The sequence below is a fragment of the Myotis davidii genome, unplaced genomic scaffold (assembly GCF_000327345.1).
Source record: "Myotis davidii unplaced genomic scaffold, ASM32734v1 scaffold534, whole genome shotgun sequence".
Classification (NCBI taxonomy): domain Eukaryota; kingdom Metazoa; phylum Chordata; class Mammalia; order Chiroptera; family Vespertilionidae; genus Myotis; species Myotis davidii.
This window is the reverse complement of record NW_006286678.1, coordinates 1,358,422-1,375,378: the sequence shown is the minus strand read 5'-3', so window position 1 is coordinate 1,375,378 and position 16,957 is coordinate 1,358,422. Positions and strand designations below refer to the sequence as shown.

At 39.1% G+C, this 16,957-nt stretch overlaps 1 protein-coding gene across 6 annotated transcripts in view; it reads left to right on the top strand.

The window, feature by feature from the left end:
* INVS (inversin) overlaps window positions 1-16,957 on the top strand; it is a 127,155-nt gene that overhangs the window by 86,145 nt on the left and 24,053 nt on the right. For all 6 annotated transcript variants that reach the window (XM_006758423.2, XM_015560475.1, XM_015560477.1 and 3 more), the window contains 4 exons: window positions 3,968-4,123; window positions 4,536-4,765; window positions 6,707-6,813; window positions 13,746-13,958. In XM_006758423.2, coding sequence (XP_006758486.1) covers window positions 3,968-4,123; window positions 4,536-4,765; window positions 6,707-6,813; window positions 13,746-13,958 — 706 coding nt within the window. The remainder of the gene's footprint in view (window positions 1-3,967; window positions 4,124-4,535; window positions 4,766-6,706; window positions 6,814-13,745; window positions 13,959-16,957) is intronic.

Here is a 16,957-nt window from a genome sequence, read left to right as displayed (position 1 = left end):
TCTCCCTAGGGTTTTATTATATCAGAGATGCTTCCTGACATTTCTTGTCTGTGAAAGTAGTTCCTCTCCATCATTCCTCTACAGGGTTGTTTTATCCTCCCCCTAGAGAAAAAGAGTTCTAAACTATAATAAAAAGTAAAAATATAAAAGCAACAAAATAATAATCATAGATTCAGATTTGCTTTTTTAAAAAAGGTGTTCTTATCAACCGCAATATACAGACATTATTTGGATTTTGATTCAAATAAATAAAGTATAAAAAATGGGAAAGCCATCAGGATAATGTGAACACTGTTTGGATATTTGATATTACAGAAGTTTTGTTAATTTTTTTAGATATGGTAAGGAAACTAACCTTTCTTTGGAATGCTGGGGCTAGGGATCTGCATTTCACCTTTGCCAGCAAGGGCGCTGTTAGAATCAACCCATAGGGGGCAGTAGAGGGAGATTGGAAGCTGAGTGAGCAGCAGGGGATTACATCTTCGTTTGCTGGCTGTTCTTGTTCCAGTTTACTGTTCCTGTGGACATCACTGTAGTGAGTTTTCTTCAACACAGCAGTGATAGTTCGTTCTAATGGCAATGTTAATTTCACGTTGCAGTTTTCCATCGCTCACCTCAGAGCACCCTCAGCGCCCTCCTCAGACATCAGCACCAGAAGTCTGAGTTTCGGTTCTTCAGGGCTCCTCTTCTAAGTTGCAAATCTTTTTAATTTTTTTTCTCTTATAAGTGGAGAATGTACAATGAGATTGGGCCAAAGTAGAATGTAAAATATCTTTTTCTGTCTGTCTTGTTTTTTCATTTTTAAATATATTTTTTATTGCTGATAGTATTACAGATAAGTTTTAATAATCCCTTCCTCTTGTTTTTGTTCACGCAGTCCTAGAATTTGTAGCCGTTTTCTGCATTTACTACCTTTGATACCTTAGCCTTCCCTTTTGCTTTTGCCGTTCTTTAATACATACCTAACAATTCTTTACATTGCATTATCTCTGTTAAAATGTCTAGTGTGGTGTCTGTCTCCTAAATGGACCCTGACTAATGTAGTGGTTGTGTTTCTAAAAAACACATGTTTTGCAGATACACTTACTAAAATATTTACAAGTGGCCCTAGCCAGTTTTGCTCAGTGGGTGGAGCGTCAGCCTGTGGACTGAAGGGTCCGGGTTTGATTCCCATCAAGGGCACATGCCTGGGTGCTGGGCTCAATCCCCAGGAGGGGGCCTGCAGGAGGCAGGTGATCAATGAGGGGTTGCAGGCTCCATCCCCAGTAGGGGGCGTGCAGGAGGCAGCCAATCGATGATTCTCTCTCTCTCTCTCTCTCTCTCTATCTCCTCTCCCTTCCTCTCTGAAATCAATATAAATGTTTTTTTAAATAAATAAATAAAATATTTACAAATGGAAGGATATGATTCTAAAATTTCAATAAAAGCAATCAGAAGTGAGGGGGATTGATGGCAGTTAGAGGGAGCACAGTGAGCCATGTGCTGATAATTGCCGAAGCCGGATGATGGCTATATTGAGTTTACTGTCTTTACTTTTGAATATGTTTAAATTTTCCATAGCATAAATTTAACTTTTAAAAAATAGCACTTCTATGTAAACTTGTGGCACTTTTTCAAAGAGGAAGCAACAGTATTTAAGTCTAAGGTCATTTTAAAATAAAGTAAATGCAAATACTCAGAAATGGGGAAATTCCTTTAATAAAATTGTTTGTTCTATCTTTTTTTACCTAATTCACGTTGTGCTGTGTGTTTTTATGTGACATTGATGTTTATCTGAAGAGTATCTATTGCATCCTTGTGCCCTATCACAGAATTATATGGTTTCAGAATTAGCAAGCACCTTAGAATTAGTCCTGGTCTGGAGTTTTTCAGCCGTGTTCTTTGGGACAACAGGCTTTTATACAGATGAACTGGGAGTGTGGATGCTTAAGTGGATAACCTTCTACCCCTGTTTCAGCAGAACAATTCTAATTTTTTTTATATGTTGAATGTTTTATAAAATTTCATTTTGGGGAAAAACCATTCTTATGCTCTTAAAATGTGAAAATAATCTGCATCACACCATTCTTCAGTACTTGTCTTTCAGCCTCTGTTCTAACAGCTCCAATATAGGGAACCCAGTGCTTTACTTTTAACCTAACTCTTCTAGAATTCTCTTCCTTATACTGAGCTAAAATTTGTCAACCTGAATGTCCCACTCTGTGCTCTGTTTACATATCTGAAGGGACAGATATGTGTGACAGTCTCACACACCCATCTTAATCTTGTCTGGGCCACACCAACTCTGTCCATTTAGGTCAGAGTTCTCAAACTCAAGTATGCATAGGAATCACTAGGCTATTTGTCGAAATGCAGGTTTCCAGACGATGTGGACAGAGATCCTATTTCAAATCCTGTCAACAAGTCCTATTGACTCCCCCTCCAAAATACATTCTAAATCTTTTTCTTTCTCTCCTTCTCCACTCCTGCCACCCTAGTTTGAGCCATCATTTTTCACCCAGTATACTGCAATGGTTTTAACTGAGCTCCTTGCTTATATCCTAGTCTACTACAATGCATTTCCCTGAGAACAGCTAGAGGTTTTCTGTTTAAGCCATAAATCAGACAATCTCACTCACCTCTTCAACGCCCTTCAGAGTCTACCGCATAGCACTCATGACCTGGCCTCTTCTGCCTGCCGCGCTGCAGCTTCCTTGCCTTCCCTAAACGCACATCCATTCCGGTCCTGTCCTGACTGTTCCCTGTGCTCCGGCTACTCTTTCTCCAGATCACCGCGTTTCTCATTCAGGTCTCAGCTTAAATGCCAGTTGCTTAGCAAAGCTTTCCCTAACCACCAGTCACTCTAAAATCAAAATATCTTGTTACTTCCTTCTTTAATTATGCCATTCATCACTATCTAATACTTTCTTGCTTAGGTATGTGGGTCCAGTGGGTTTGTTTGTTTGTTCTAGGTACTATAGAGCCATAACACTTAGAAAGGATTGGCCCAGGCTTCTAGATAGTTAGAATTCAGCAGAATTTATAGAGTGAATTTAAATAGAATTTAAAGAGTGACGGGATGAGACAAGCACTAAAGTGGAGTAACATAGCAGGGGTCAGCCCAACATGAAACTCACATATAGTCACAGCCAGTCTTTGAAACCTCTTCCAAAAGCACCAGAGAAGAGACCAAATTCCATCGCAGTGTTTTTTCCAGTGTTGAAAGGAATTGCTGTTTCCTAAACTGGGCCCCGAGGAAACTGCTGACGTGTCTTTGGAGCCATATTGTATGAAAAAGGCACTCAATGCAGTAAGATGTGCGAACTCTCAGTAGCATGTGAGTAGCAGCCACAGGAGTAGCTCGTGTAACCACTGAAGGAAGGATTGATGTCTCCTGCCACCATCCCTCGGGCATATGCTTATTGAGGGGGTTCAGTGGGCAGTGTTGCCTGCATCATTTAAATTATTTGTCTTCTTGGTTGTTTATCTCTCACTCTCTCAGAAAGAGGAAAAGATAGTAAAATAGTAACAGAGAAGAGGGGACAATTTCAGACCAATAGGATGCAAAGGAAGAAAATAGATGAGAAAGGGAAAAGTGTAATACTATGAATAGAAAGGAAGATAGAAATCTACAAAAGTGAAAAAAAGAATCTTTAAGATCAGATTGCATTTAGCCAAAATGATAGGAAAATCAAAACAGGAAAAGATGCATAGTTAGAAAATAAAAAGGTAAAGTTGTTATTAAAGAGTTCATCAGCCCAGCTGGTGTGGCTCAGTGGTTGAGTGTCCACCCATGAACCAGGAAGCCAGGGTTTGATTCCCAGTAGGGGGCGTGAAGAAGGCAGCCTAGCAATGATTCTCTCTCATCACTGGTGTTTCTATCTCTCTCCCCCTCCCGCTCCCCTCCTCCTTCTCCCTCTATCTGAAATCAATAAAAACATAACAAAAAAATTAATGAGTTTATCACCTTCTCTCGCTCTCTTTTTAGCTTTACATGCTGCTGCCCTTTCTGGCCATGTCAGCACCGTGAAGCTATTATTGGAAAATAATGCTCAAGTAGATGCTACTGATGTCATGAAACATACTCCACTTTTCCGAGCCTGTGAGATGGGACACAAAGATGTGATTCAGACCCTTATTAAAGGTTAGTTATTACGAGTGCTCCTAAATGGGGACATCTGTAATAGTGTCAACAATAAAAATTTTAAAAAAAGCCACTCTCAAAATGTAGGAATTCTTGCATTCACCATTTGAAATACACAACCTAACATAGCAGAGCTGCCTGGGTAGAGGATAGAGGGTAGAGCACCCGCCTGGCATCAAGAAACACAGGGCCTGCCTCCACCTATTGGTAGTTGTGTGATTTGGGCAGTTACTTCACCTGCCTGATCCTGTTTTATCTTCTGTAAAAGGGAAATGATGCCAAACCTGACCAAGGCTTATTGTAAACATCTGAAGTAGATAATACATGTGGAAGCATTCTGCTAAGCATAAAGCATGTAAGAATCTGTTTGTTCTCTGTGATAGTCATTTTCATTATATTCTTGCTTTTTCAGGTGGAGCAAGGGTAGATCTAGTTGACCAGGACGGTCATTCTCTTCTTCATTGGGCAGCGCTGGGAGGAAATGCCGATGTTTGCCAGATATTGATAGAAAATAAGATCAATCCAAATGTGCAGGATTACGCAGGAAGAACCCCTCTGCAGTGTGCTGCGTATGGGGGATACATCAACTGCATGGCAGTGCTCATGGAGAATAATGCAGACCCTAACATTCAAGACAAAGAGGTAGAAAGGCTGGGTCTTTTCTGTATTGTCTGCTCCAAAGTGTTTAGAGTAATTTTTTTCTTTGTTCGCTGAAATTAAGTAAAACGACAATTTGCCAAATGAAGAGATCCCCCACAAATCTGCTAATTAAGAATGATTTTTATTTGCCCATGCTCTCTTCAAGTCCGTGCCCATATACCTATATAATTTAACAAAGTCATAATGGGAATAACTCTGTAACATTGTAAAGTATATATACATGGCATATGGGTATGTATGTATATAAATATATGGTGTGATTTTACAAACCACATTTGGTTTTGTTCAGTTAAAATTATCACCAATATTTTCTTATTTGGTTTATAATCTTTTTCATAATCATGGATGTTTAACATCCCAGAGTTCTAAGAGAGTTCAATCCTCACATAAATTCTATAGCGTAGTTACTATTATTATCCCCATTTTACAGATGAGGAACTTAAAGCTCATGGAGCCTAAATAATTACCCTAAGGGGACTACAGTGGCAGGTTGGAGGGAGTCAGGGTCCAAACTATGCCTGTTACCCAGATTTTAGAATTAAATAAGTAACTTCCTATTGCTGGACACATTTTCTTTATTACAGATCATGTTTCATTAATCATCTTTGTGCATTTAACTTTATTAATTTATATTATTACCTTGGAATAATTTCCCTTAAGTGAGATTATTGAATCAAAGAATGAATGGTATATGCTTATGCTCTGGTATATACTGTTGAACTGATTTCTAAAGCATATAGGTTAATCTATGCTTCCCCCAGCTGTGTAGTAATATGTTGCTTTCTTTCAATTTAGCCAATATTGACTTTTTGCTACTTTAATTACTTTAACTCCTTAAATATCCTAGTATATTATGTTTTCCCAGTCAGAAAATATATGTCCTATTAATTCCTTCAATAAATATTTATCAAGATTGTTACTATATAAAATTGACACAATGAAAAAATATAAATATGGTCCTTATACCTAAGTTATTAAAAATACATCTTTTATAATTTGTTATACCTTTTACATTTTTTACAAGTTGCCAGTTTCTTACATAAGTACTATATTAATCTACTTTCCAGTTCTACTTTTATATGTCATATTTTTATGTGTACTATTTTGGATTATCTACATAACAAACATGCTGTATGTAAATAATAACATTTTTCTTTCTTCCTTTCCAGTCCTTACACCTTTTACTTCTTGTCTTAAATTGTTGAACTACCTAGGACCTCCAATATAATGTTCAATGGAATTGGTGATAGTTGACATTCTTAACTCATTCTAGTTTCTCAAGGACAAAGCCTTAAATATTTTACCATTGAATATGATATTTCTATAAGTTCTCTTATATTTCTACTTGCTAAGAGCTTTTTAAAAATCACAAATAGCTGTTTAATTTGTCATGCTATTTCTGCATATATCAACATGATAGTATTTCTCTCCTTTTTGCTGTTAATATGGTGAATTACATTGATTGATTACATTTTTTCAGATGCTAACGCCACTTATGATATATTTTTAAAATGTATATATTAGTGGATTTTATTTGCTAATATTTTGAGGTTTTCGCATCTATGTTCATGAGAGAGTTTGACCTATAATTTTTCTTCCTTGTATTATACTTGTCAAGTTTTGGTAGCAGGGTTACACTGACCTTATAAAAAGAGTTAGGAAGTAGTGCCTCTTTTCTTATTCTCCTAATGAATTTGTGTAAGATTGGTCTTACTTCTTCTTTAACAGATGCCATGTAATGGAGTGATAATTTTGGTCACTTGGTTATGATACCATCCTTTTCTCCACTGTATACTTAATATTTTTCCTTATTTTAATTAAGTAATTTGAGGAGAGAATTGTTTATTTTTTGAGTTAGTATAATTAACTATGTGTTCAAAAATACCTACTGCAGATGTACTTGATTTTTGCTCATGCTTGTAGGGAAGAACAGCTTTGCACTGGTCCTGTAACAACGGATACCTTGATGCCATTAAATTACTGCTAGATTTCGCTGCTTTTCCCAATCAGATGGAAAACAATGAAGAGAGGTGAGTCAGCTGTTGATAAAAAGAGTGTATTGTTGTTCAGATCACATCCTTTCTGCCAGATTTTTTTTTAAAGGGGAGAATGATGATTTTTATTTTTTATTTTAATATATTTTATTGATTTTTTACAGAGAGGAAGGGAAAGGGATAGAGAATTAGAAACACCAATGAGAGAGAAACATCGATCAGCTGCCTCCTGCACACTCCTTACTGGGGATGTGCCCGCAACCAAGGTACATGCCCTTGACCGGAATCGAACCTGGGACCCTTGAGTCCATAGGCCGACACTCTATCCACTGAGCCAAATCGGTTAGGGCTCTGCCAGATTTTTTAAATCTCAAATTTAGATACTGGTTCAGATATAATAAGTATACTCATAAGGAAACACTACATTAAGAAATCCTGAACCAGAAAAAAAAGAGCAAGAGTGCTATGCAGTATCGACTTAGAATCTCTGGATTTTAAAGCTATTCAGACGTTAGATATCACCTAGGGTCAGCTCATATTTTACAGATGAGGAAACGACATGCCTTCTTCTGGCTGGTGGCTAGTATAAAGACAGGGGGTCCTGATTGACTGGGACATATTATATATCAAGAAGTTTCTCTTGATGAGAGGATATTATCAATTGTGGACAAAGGTGCCACCATGTAGCATGAAAAAATGAGAAGCTAAGCTGAAAGTTCAGGATTTTAGTCTCAATACAGAAGTCTTGAATAATAGGAGACTCACAGAATTAGGCTGGGGTTGTTCCCCCAGGACCCAGGCCTAATAAAAAGGACAGACACAGTGTGAAACCTAAGCAGAAGAGATTCGTGGTGGTGTTGGATCTAGAGCCAAGGAATTTGTAGGTAACAACTAAGTTTGTAATCAGACATCCATACCTGAACTCCCCACCCAGGTCTGTGCTTTAGATTTCATTGTTTGTGGATGCTCTAGCTAGAGTGGCCCCTGCTACAACACTATCCCTACCCTCTTAGCACCACCGCCAGTCCTTCCTTTCTGTCATGGACACTTTGAAGAGAAGGAAGGACTTTCTCTAGGGCAGCTGTCTTAGCGGAAACATGCTCCTCCGATCTGGGGCCAACCCCGTCATCTTCTCCACCTCTTTCAGAACCTTTTCCCATAGTTTTATCCTCCATCCATTATCTTCCAACTCTTTCTCTGCGTCCAAAGTCTTCCTTCTCGCAGACTGTCTTCACTGCCTCCATTTCTTCATGCTCACCATTCATGCCATTGCAGTCTGGCTTCATCTCACGTCTCCTGAAATCTGTGTCTTTTCCTAGTTGAAAAGTGATAGTTGTCCTTTCTGTCCACTCTCATGGCCTTTCTGCATCCTGCTTCTGTTGCCTCCTCTTCTTTACCTTATTGAGACTCTATCTTCTTTAAGCTCTGTGACAGTTTATTTTCTCTTCTGATCATCTCTGCTCCTTCTTCATTTCTTTTGGCTTCTCTTCTATTTTTTTTATTTATTTTTAATATAAACATTCTTCAAGGACCGGATCTCTTCTCTCAGCCTATCTCCTTTGGTGGTCACCTGGGTCCTGCTGGGTTCTAAAACTGTATTTCAGACTCAGGGTCTCTCCTTGCTTCACAGTCATCTCTTCATTGCCAGCATCATTGTCTAAATCAAGCTCGCTTTGACTCTTTCTGGGACTAGCGCAATGTCTCCTTGCTCTTTTCCCTCCTTTGACCTTTCCTCGTTTCATTCATCGGCTTCCAGAGTAGCCTTGCTAACTCATATTATCATGTAATTGTTAATCACGTCATTCCTCTGTTCAAATGCCGTCTCATCTAAGGAGGTTGTTCTGATCCCATAGTCATGTGTCCCAAACTTCGTTCCTCCCTACACTGTATTTTTACAGCAGTTGGCACACTTCACTTTATATTATAATTTCGTGTACTCTGTCTTCCCTATTAGCAGAGAACTCCTAAGGATCATGGTCATCTCTGTACAGTGTACAGTGCTTTTTATGAAGTGGATGCTCAGTAAATAAGTGTTGGTTGTCAAGTTGGTATTGTCTGGATCTTAGTAACCATTGCCCTGCTTTATACCTGCATCAGAAACTTCTGGAATTCTCAGAGCACATGAAGAATTAGATAAAGCAGACTAGTATGTCTTATTTTAGGAGCAATTATATAAAGAACGCACTCTCTCTATTATAGTCATATGATAACTACAAAACAAAAAATATTTGAAGATTTAGGGGGTTGGGCATCTAAGGAAGCTGGAAGCCCAGTGGAGTCCTCAAGGCTGAGGTTGTGACGTGAAAGCAGATGTGTGAGAGGGATGATTTCTCCGTCCGAAATCCTAAAACCACCAAAGGGAAGGTTTAGGAGTCCTAAGAATTAGTGATGTTTTATTTCTATAAAGCATTTATTCTATTACAGTGTTTACCACATGCCTATTATTTTTTAGGAAACAGTAAAAAAAAACATTTTGTTTGCAATTCAGTTCCCATTTATATGTGAAGCACTGAATTCCAGACCTAAGTAAGCCTATGAATTAAGGTCCTTACTGCCTCCTGGAGAAAGAATAGGTTAATTACAGACCAAACGACCATAGGAAAAGCCCGCCTAACTGAACTTGCCAATCTATAAATGAAAAGAGACAGGGGCAATATTCCAGGCCCCTTTAATGTTTCATCAGCAATGCACCTTGATGTACAAATGTCAGACTTGGCACTGCCTTTTATGTTTATTGACATTCTAGTTTAGGCATTCTGCTCATCCCAGCAGACCATTCCCACTTGGCAGGTCCAATTGTATCTTGTCTCGCCTTTATCTACATTGTTTCTTGCCTGGTTACCATCAGTGTGGGGCTAATTTTTACTTCTCATGCATTGACACTAACCCCTTGATGTGCACTGCTTAGACATAATTTTTGCCAGCTCCCGCTGGCTTTCAGTCAATAACTATCTGACAGCCACACTCTGATATTGATGGGAATATTCACAACACTTGAATGTTTCTAAATTGAATTGGGGGTAAAGAAAGATTTCTGTAGTAATAATCACAATATGGTCAGTTGCTTGAACTCTAGGTATATGGACTTTCAATCTTAAAACCTTGCTAGGTATTTGGATTGTGTGTTTTTTTGAGCAAAAATGGACTGAGAATCCTAAATAAACCAGTTGGGGGAATTTTTTTATTTTTTAATTTTGGAAATTGGGGGGAATTTGAAAACAGAGTTGACATTGGATCTTACTAAAGGATTCCTGTTAATTTTGTTAATACAATAGTGATGTGGCTATGTGCATATTTTTTATAGATGAATACTGAAATGCAGGGAAATGTAATGATAGAAATTCTGGGACTTGCTGTAAGATACTTTAGCAAAAGTGAAAAGGAAGGGCTTGGATGAAGCAAGTGCGGCAAGGATCTTGCTAATTGTTACATTTGGATGATGTGTGTGCAAAGCGGAATGGTGTCATACCCTCTACTTTCGTTTATGTTTGAGTTGTCTCCTAATAGAAATATACTCTCAGGCAGTTTGTGAATTGAAACGCAATTTCTATTCACAAACTGCCTGAGAGATCTAGTTCTTCCCACCTCCTTGTCACCTGTTACAAATGAGAAAACAGAAGCTCAGAGAAGTGAAGAGAATGTCCAGGTCCTTTTTTTTTCTTTAGGGTATCTTATGCTACCTGTTCTTTGCTTTTGTCATATTTGTAAGTATAGGCATAGTTTGGGCCTTACTTTCATAAATCAGATTTTTATAATCTTGCTTTTATTTTATTTTATTTTATTTTAAATGTATTTTATTGATTTTTTACAGAGAGGAAGGGAGAGAGATAGAGAGCTAGAAACATCGGTGAGAGAGAAACATCGATCAGCTGCCTCCTGCACATCCCCCCCTGGGGAAGTGCCCGCAACCCAGGCACATGCCCTTGACCGGAACCGAACCCGGGACCCCTCAGTCCACAGGCCGACGCTCTATCCACTGAGCCAAACCGGTTTCGGCTAATCTTGCTTTTATACTATGTGAAAGACACTACATTTTATTATAGAAGAAATAACTTACTAAATATAGGTTATTTCACGTTGATTTTAGAAGTTTCATTCTCTAAGAGACTTAAACTCAATAGTTGATAAATGTGCTGTAGAAAGATTATTGAACAGGGAGACATTTGATCTTAGTTTCAATCTAGATTCTGCAGGTTACTAGTTACGTAACCTTCAGCAAGTTGCTTAATTTTTCTGAGTCTGTTTATTGAGTTTATTTCCCTAAATGTCCTCTAAAATTCAATTTAGCTCTACTATTGTGTGGTAATATTTACCATTTAATATGTAGTTAATTTTTTAAACTACGTATAAATAATGTTTTAAAGTTTACATACGCACCTCTACTTATGGGCCTTCTGGTCCCTGAACAGTAGTGGCAGATGGAGCTGCCCTTAAGTGAGGGTTCCTTACCTTTAGCACTTGGGGCTTCCTTCTGAATTAAGTTTCCTTATTGAAGTGGCCAAACTACCCTTTGGTTATACTCAAAACCATGTCCTTCTATGGCTTACTGTAGCTATTAGATGAATTTTGAAGAGATTTTTTTTTCTGTAATCATTGGATAGTTTTCTGTGTCTAATGATGCTTTCATATAATCATCATTTATTCCACTTCAGATATCAGCTGATTATTTTCTCTGAATATCTCTTATTGCATTGAATTAGTAACAGTCACTCAGAGAGGAATCAGATCAGTGGCAGCCATTAGGTGGCCATAAATACTAGTTTGGGTCCAATGAAAATAATATTTATGATAAGTGATTATGGTGTCACAAATCATACTGCAATGTATGTCCTATATTAACAGTAATAGCCGATATGTATGAACTCCTTTGTGCCAGGCACAATGCCAGTCTTAATATATTTTTTCTTCATGCCAAGTCTGTGATGAGGAAACCTGGGGCTTAGAAACATCAAGTAAGTTGTTTAAGAAGTGACAGTTATCATCACCATTGTTGGATGGTGGAATTTGGGGTTTTGGGTTTTTTTATTTCAATATTTTTATTTTTCACATTGTTTAATTCTTAGATGTGTCCTTTTCATGAAGTAGTCATTTTCTTTAAAAAAGGAAAGCATATCTGCCAAGATAGTAACAGTGGTTAATTGTGAGGGTGGTGATTTGGATGACTTTTCTTCCGTGTATTTATCTAATTTATTTTATATTTCCAAAAACAGAATAAGTTGTTTTTAAAAAGAAATTTGCCTAAAGTCACACAATTAGAGCCATTTGAAACACATAACAACATGACAATAATATGTATCCTTTCTAAATAACATATTTATCAACAAGGGGCTATCTGTCCACTGTACAAAGTCTAAAAGGCCTAAAAGGGCCTTGAGTGAAAACAGAATGTCCCTCCTACACTTGCCTCTGAGACAGTCGGTTTCTCTCTCAGGCATCGCTGTCCCAGTTTCTTGGGAAACTTCTGTAGATAATGTTTTATATAGGTGAACACACACGGATAAATTCTTGTACAGTGGAGCATGCCACAATACTCTTCTGTTTCGTACTTTTTCCTTTTTCATTTAACAAGAGATCCTGGAGATTGTTCCTTGTTTATTCATACATGCAGGAGTAGCTGCATTATCCTGATGACTTCGTTGCATGGGTGGCCTGTGCTTTATTTAACTGGTCCTCTGTTGATGCATATTGAGGTTGTTTGCATTCTTCTACTATTTCAAGCTGTGCTTCTATGAATATCCTTGCACATAAAGCAGCTCACAAAGGAGAGCAGATCTGGGGGGTAAATGCCTGTATGTGAAATGCCTATGTTGAAAGGCAGATGCATACATAATTTTGATAGGTATGCCAAATTGTTCTCCCTAAGATTAAGGTAGTTTGTGAGAGATTGCCAGCACAGTCGGTTCTTAGACTTTCAGGTGCGTGCTAATCTAATTATGAAAATGCTCTTTTATATGATTCTTAATTTGTATTTCTCTTAAATTAGGGAGATTGGACATATGTTTAGGAGCCATTAGTATTTCTTGTTATGGGAACCCTCTTACCTTTGTTTTTGCCCTGCAAAGTTTTAGAGTGTGTGTGTGTGTGTGTGTGTGTGTGTGTGTGTGTTTATGTAGTTGGATTTATCAAGCATAAGGTTTCTGACTTTTGTGCCTTTTTTTTAAAAGACTTCCCTCTTCAATTTTTAAGAAATCTTCCATGATTTCTTATGGCATATTTATGACTTCTTTTATGTGTATATATATTTAGATCTTTGCCTCATTCATAATTTATTTTAGAGTAAAATGTGATATAAGTATTATTTCCCCAGATGGCTATCCAGTTGTTTCAGCATTATTTAATAATTCATTCTTTCTCCAGCTATAGAGCCATCCTTATCATATACTAAATCTCTCCATTTGGAGGTATATTTTTAATTTCTTTTTAAAATATGTTTTATTGAAATTTTTTTAGAGAGAGAGGGAGAGAGAAACATCAGTAAGAGAGAAGCATTGATCAGCTGTTGCCTGCATACTCCCTACTGGGGATCTAGCCTGCAACCCAGTCATGTGCCCTGACCTGGAATTAAACTGGCGACTTCTGGGTACATAGGACGATGATCAACCAACTGAGCCACACTGGCCAGAGCTATTTTGTATTTCATAAACACTCAAATTATGAACCTCACAGAATATTATTTGCAGTCCTTTTTCAGATAGGAATGAGGAATTATTTGGAACACGGGAAAGAGGAAAGGGATCATGCTCTCACAGCCCCGTTTGTGAGCCAGTGAGGAAAACTCAGGAATTGATGTGGTCAGCAGCACAGAGCCCCTGGCCCAGCTTCCCCCTTGTTGTGCCCCTCAGAGAACAGAAGGAGCTGCTTTGCCTGAGGAATGTTCCATGTCTCCGCATGTTTCCTTTCCCTGCTTGTATTGCCAGTTAGCTGTACCTCGAATTACATTCCGACACTAAAAACTCTCCCTGCCCCAGGTACACCCCCCTCGATTATGCTTTGCTTGGTGAGCGCCACGAAGTGATCCAGTTCATGTTGGAGCACGGCGCCCTGTCCATCGCAGCCATCCAGGACATCGCTGCCTTCAAAATCCAAGCTGTGTACAAAGGCTACAAGGTCAGGAAAGCTTTCCGAGACCGCAAGAACCTCCTCATGAAGCATGAGCAGCTGAGGAAAGATGCTGCTGCCAAGTAAGTCCCAGCTGTTAGCGATGGGTGATGGGTTCTCATAACTCGGGTCAGGGCTTGGAGGGGCGGAGCGGGAGACAGGGAGAGAATCTGAAATAGCTTTGATCCCTGTACCCAAGCCACCTTCCCCCTTCTGCTCCCCAGTCCTTCGGAGGACTGAGGCTGAAATGAAGGACAAGGTCTCACCTCTGCGTGGTGGCTGTTCCTCTCAGTTTCCCGGGGAAGGAGTGGAGGGTGGCCGTGCTCCCTCAGTGAGCTGCACAGAGAAAGCTGGTTTTCTCGCCTCTCCTGCCTTTCCCAAAGAACGTCCACCAGTGCCTGCCTGCTTCCACAAGACTCATCGAGCTTTGATTTGATTAAAGCAACCAACTTGTATAAATAACTTGCTTCTCCCCCACCTATTCCTTGACAAACTTATACTAAATAATGTAATTCAATGATCATTGATTGAATTCTGTACATACAAAACTTTTGGCTAGAGCCTACAGAGAAAATAGTAACTAAAAGGAAAATACTTGCTTCAAGAACCTCACACTTTTCTGGATAATGATACAAAATGTGCAAAATCGTCATAGGTACGTATTATACATTGTGATTATCTTACCATAAGTGATAGTTTGCAGATTAGGCTTTGGTTTGCCTTTTCTTTGATACCTGTCTTGGGTATTTTAAATAGCAGGAGTTATCACATTAGCAGGTATAGAGACCGAAACTTCTGATGATAAAGATGCGGACAACAGATAGATTCCTGAGAGACAACTTCCGGGCCGTGTCTCGAATGTTTCCAAACCTTGGATCATGCCACCTCTTAATTCCTTCCATACCTTGCCCACAAGGGAGAAGCATACGTGTAATAAATGGCAATTAAAAATAATAATCAAAGGCAGGATAAACCATGTCAGCAAGAAGTTAAATACCACAATGCACTGGAACACTCACCGTGAGGCAGCCTTCGCCAGACAAGATTGACAGAAACACATTCTCTTCTGTGACTCTGAAGCTATCAAAGTAGGTGGCATCCTCGGAAACATTCCTTTGCATTGGTCTCTTAATGAGGCCCATGGCATCACATGTGCCAGAGAATCCAGTATTAACCTAAGCCTCTACATGCCTGTTTCCAGCCTTCTTATCAAAGTCCTCTGCGTGTGAGTGACAACTGGAAGTAGGTAATACACGTGACAAACTATCCTGAGAGGCAAGTAAATATTCTCTACAAGGGATAGAATATTGTATTTCCTTCCACTGGTGTTTCTAAAAACTCGTCCTGGCGCCTCCGTGACCCTTTCCCAGGAGTCCGAGTGGAAATCACCTTCCTTAAAGGATGGATGTGAAAGGAACTTGTTTAACTTACAGTGATTTTTAATTTACCGATAAAGAAATTGGGAGAGACGTTTTAGTCATATTCTCTAAGGCATTGTGTTTTTTAAAAAAAAAATATTGCTTAAAGAATACCTATAATCCATTCAGAAACACTTTATAACTCATACTGCTCCACCTGTGTTGTTGCCAAAATGAACATTACCATAATTTGCCTGCCGAAGCACACCGTTGAGTGCACACTAAATTAAGACCGTGTTTATGTGGATCACTCTTCTTCCCTGGAGCTTCCTTTTTGCCAGGTTTTTATTTCACTCTCTAATCATAGATCTCCTCTAACTTGTGGACTCTTCCTTCTCACATTTTTAAATTATACCATCTCCACACTGAGGTCATCCCTGTGAGCAAACTCCTTAGACCTCTACTCCTGCTATGCTTTTTTAAATCATTACTATTGAAAATGTATCTACTTTTAAGACTTAAATTACTTAATCTCTGTAAATAACCCTTTAATCTGTCTCATATCTTGACCTCCTGGAGCTCTAATCCAGGCTCATCAGCTGCCTCCTGGGCATCTTCACCTCGCTGTCCTTTGGTCACTGCCAACATTTCAGATCACTGGACATTTCCATTGTGTGTCCTGTTGTCACCACCACTGTAGACCCACTGTGTGAACCCTGCAGCTCATCACCACAGCCTGTCTCCTCTCGCCTCCTGACTTCCCTGCTAGTGCATCCACCACTGATTCTGTTCATTCCTCTTTTGAAATGTACTGTTATGTCCTTTTGCTTTCCTTCTCTGTCCCATTACTCAATACAAGCCCTTATTCTTGAATACCAGGCATGATGCTGTGTAAGACCTTCAACATTTTACTTCCGCTTATATCTCCAAGTCTCATTTCTCTCTACTATTCCCACCCTTCCACACCTTCCACTTGAGGTCTCAGCCATCCTGAACTTTCTTTGCTTCCTCTCTTACCACTTTCTTTACTAACCACACTCTCTGGGAGACCTGAGCTGCCTCTGGCTAGTGTATGAGAGTGAATATGCTTCTCAGAGTTACATAATCAAGTCCAGTTTGGGTCACCCCTTTTAAACTCTTGTCATGCTGTAGTTCCTTCTACAAGAGGCTGTTCTGTGTCCACAAAAAGTTAAATAACAGGGAATTCTGTGCGTCTCATGCAGTACATTCCATTAGTGGGCAGTTCTATCTGGCAGAAGTTCTTTTCTACCTTTTGGTTTTGAGCTAAAGAAAAAAGTCTAAATCTTCTCTATAAACAAACCTTCAGATCATTAAAGAAAGTGTTCAGGACACTCACACTCCTACCCTAGGTCTCCTTTTTGCCTCAGAGCAGATCCTCTTGCAGCCTGCTCCCCAGACATCTTCACTTTGTCATTGCCTGTCTCCAGGATGGACTTATAGGTCCGACTCTTCTGCTCATGCTGTGCTCTGACCCATGGGAAATCACTTCCATGGTGCTCCTTCGTGCCATCCCCCTGCCCTGAGCCTCAGATTCCTACAGTAAAATAAAAAGGACAGGCTCTGGGGCTCCATGAATTCCCTGAAACTCCACGAAGCGTTTCCTATGTCATGCGCACATGTGGATTCTGAGGGAGAGCATCTACATTTTTGTCACATTCTCAAAGAGGGTCCATGAGTCACAGAGATTCTTAAAAATAGGACTA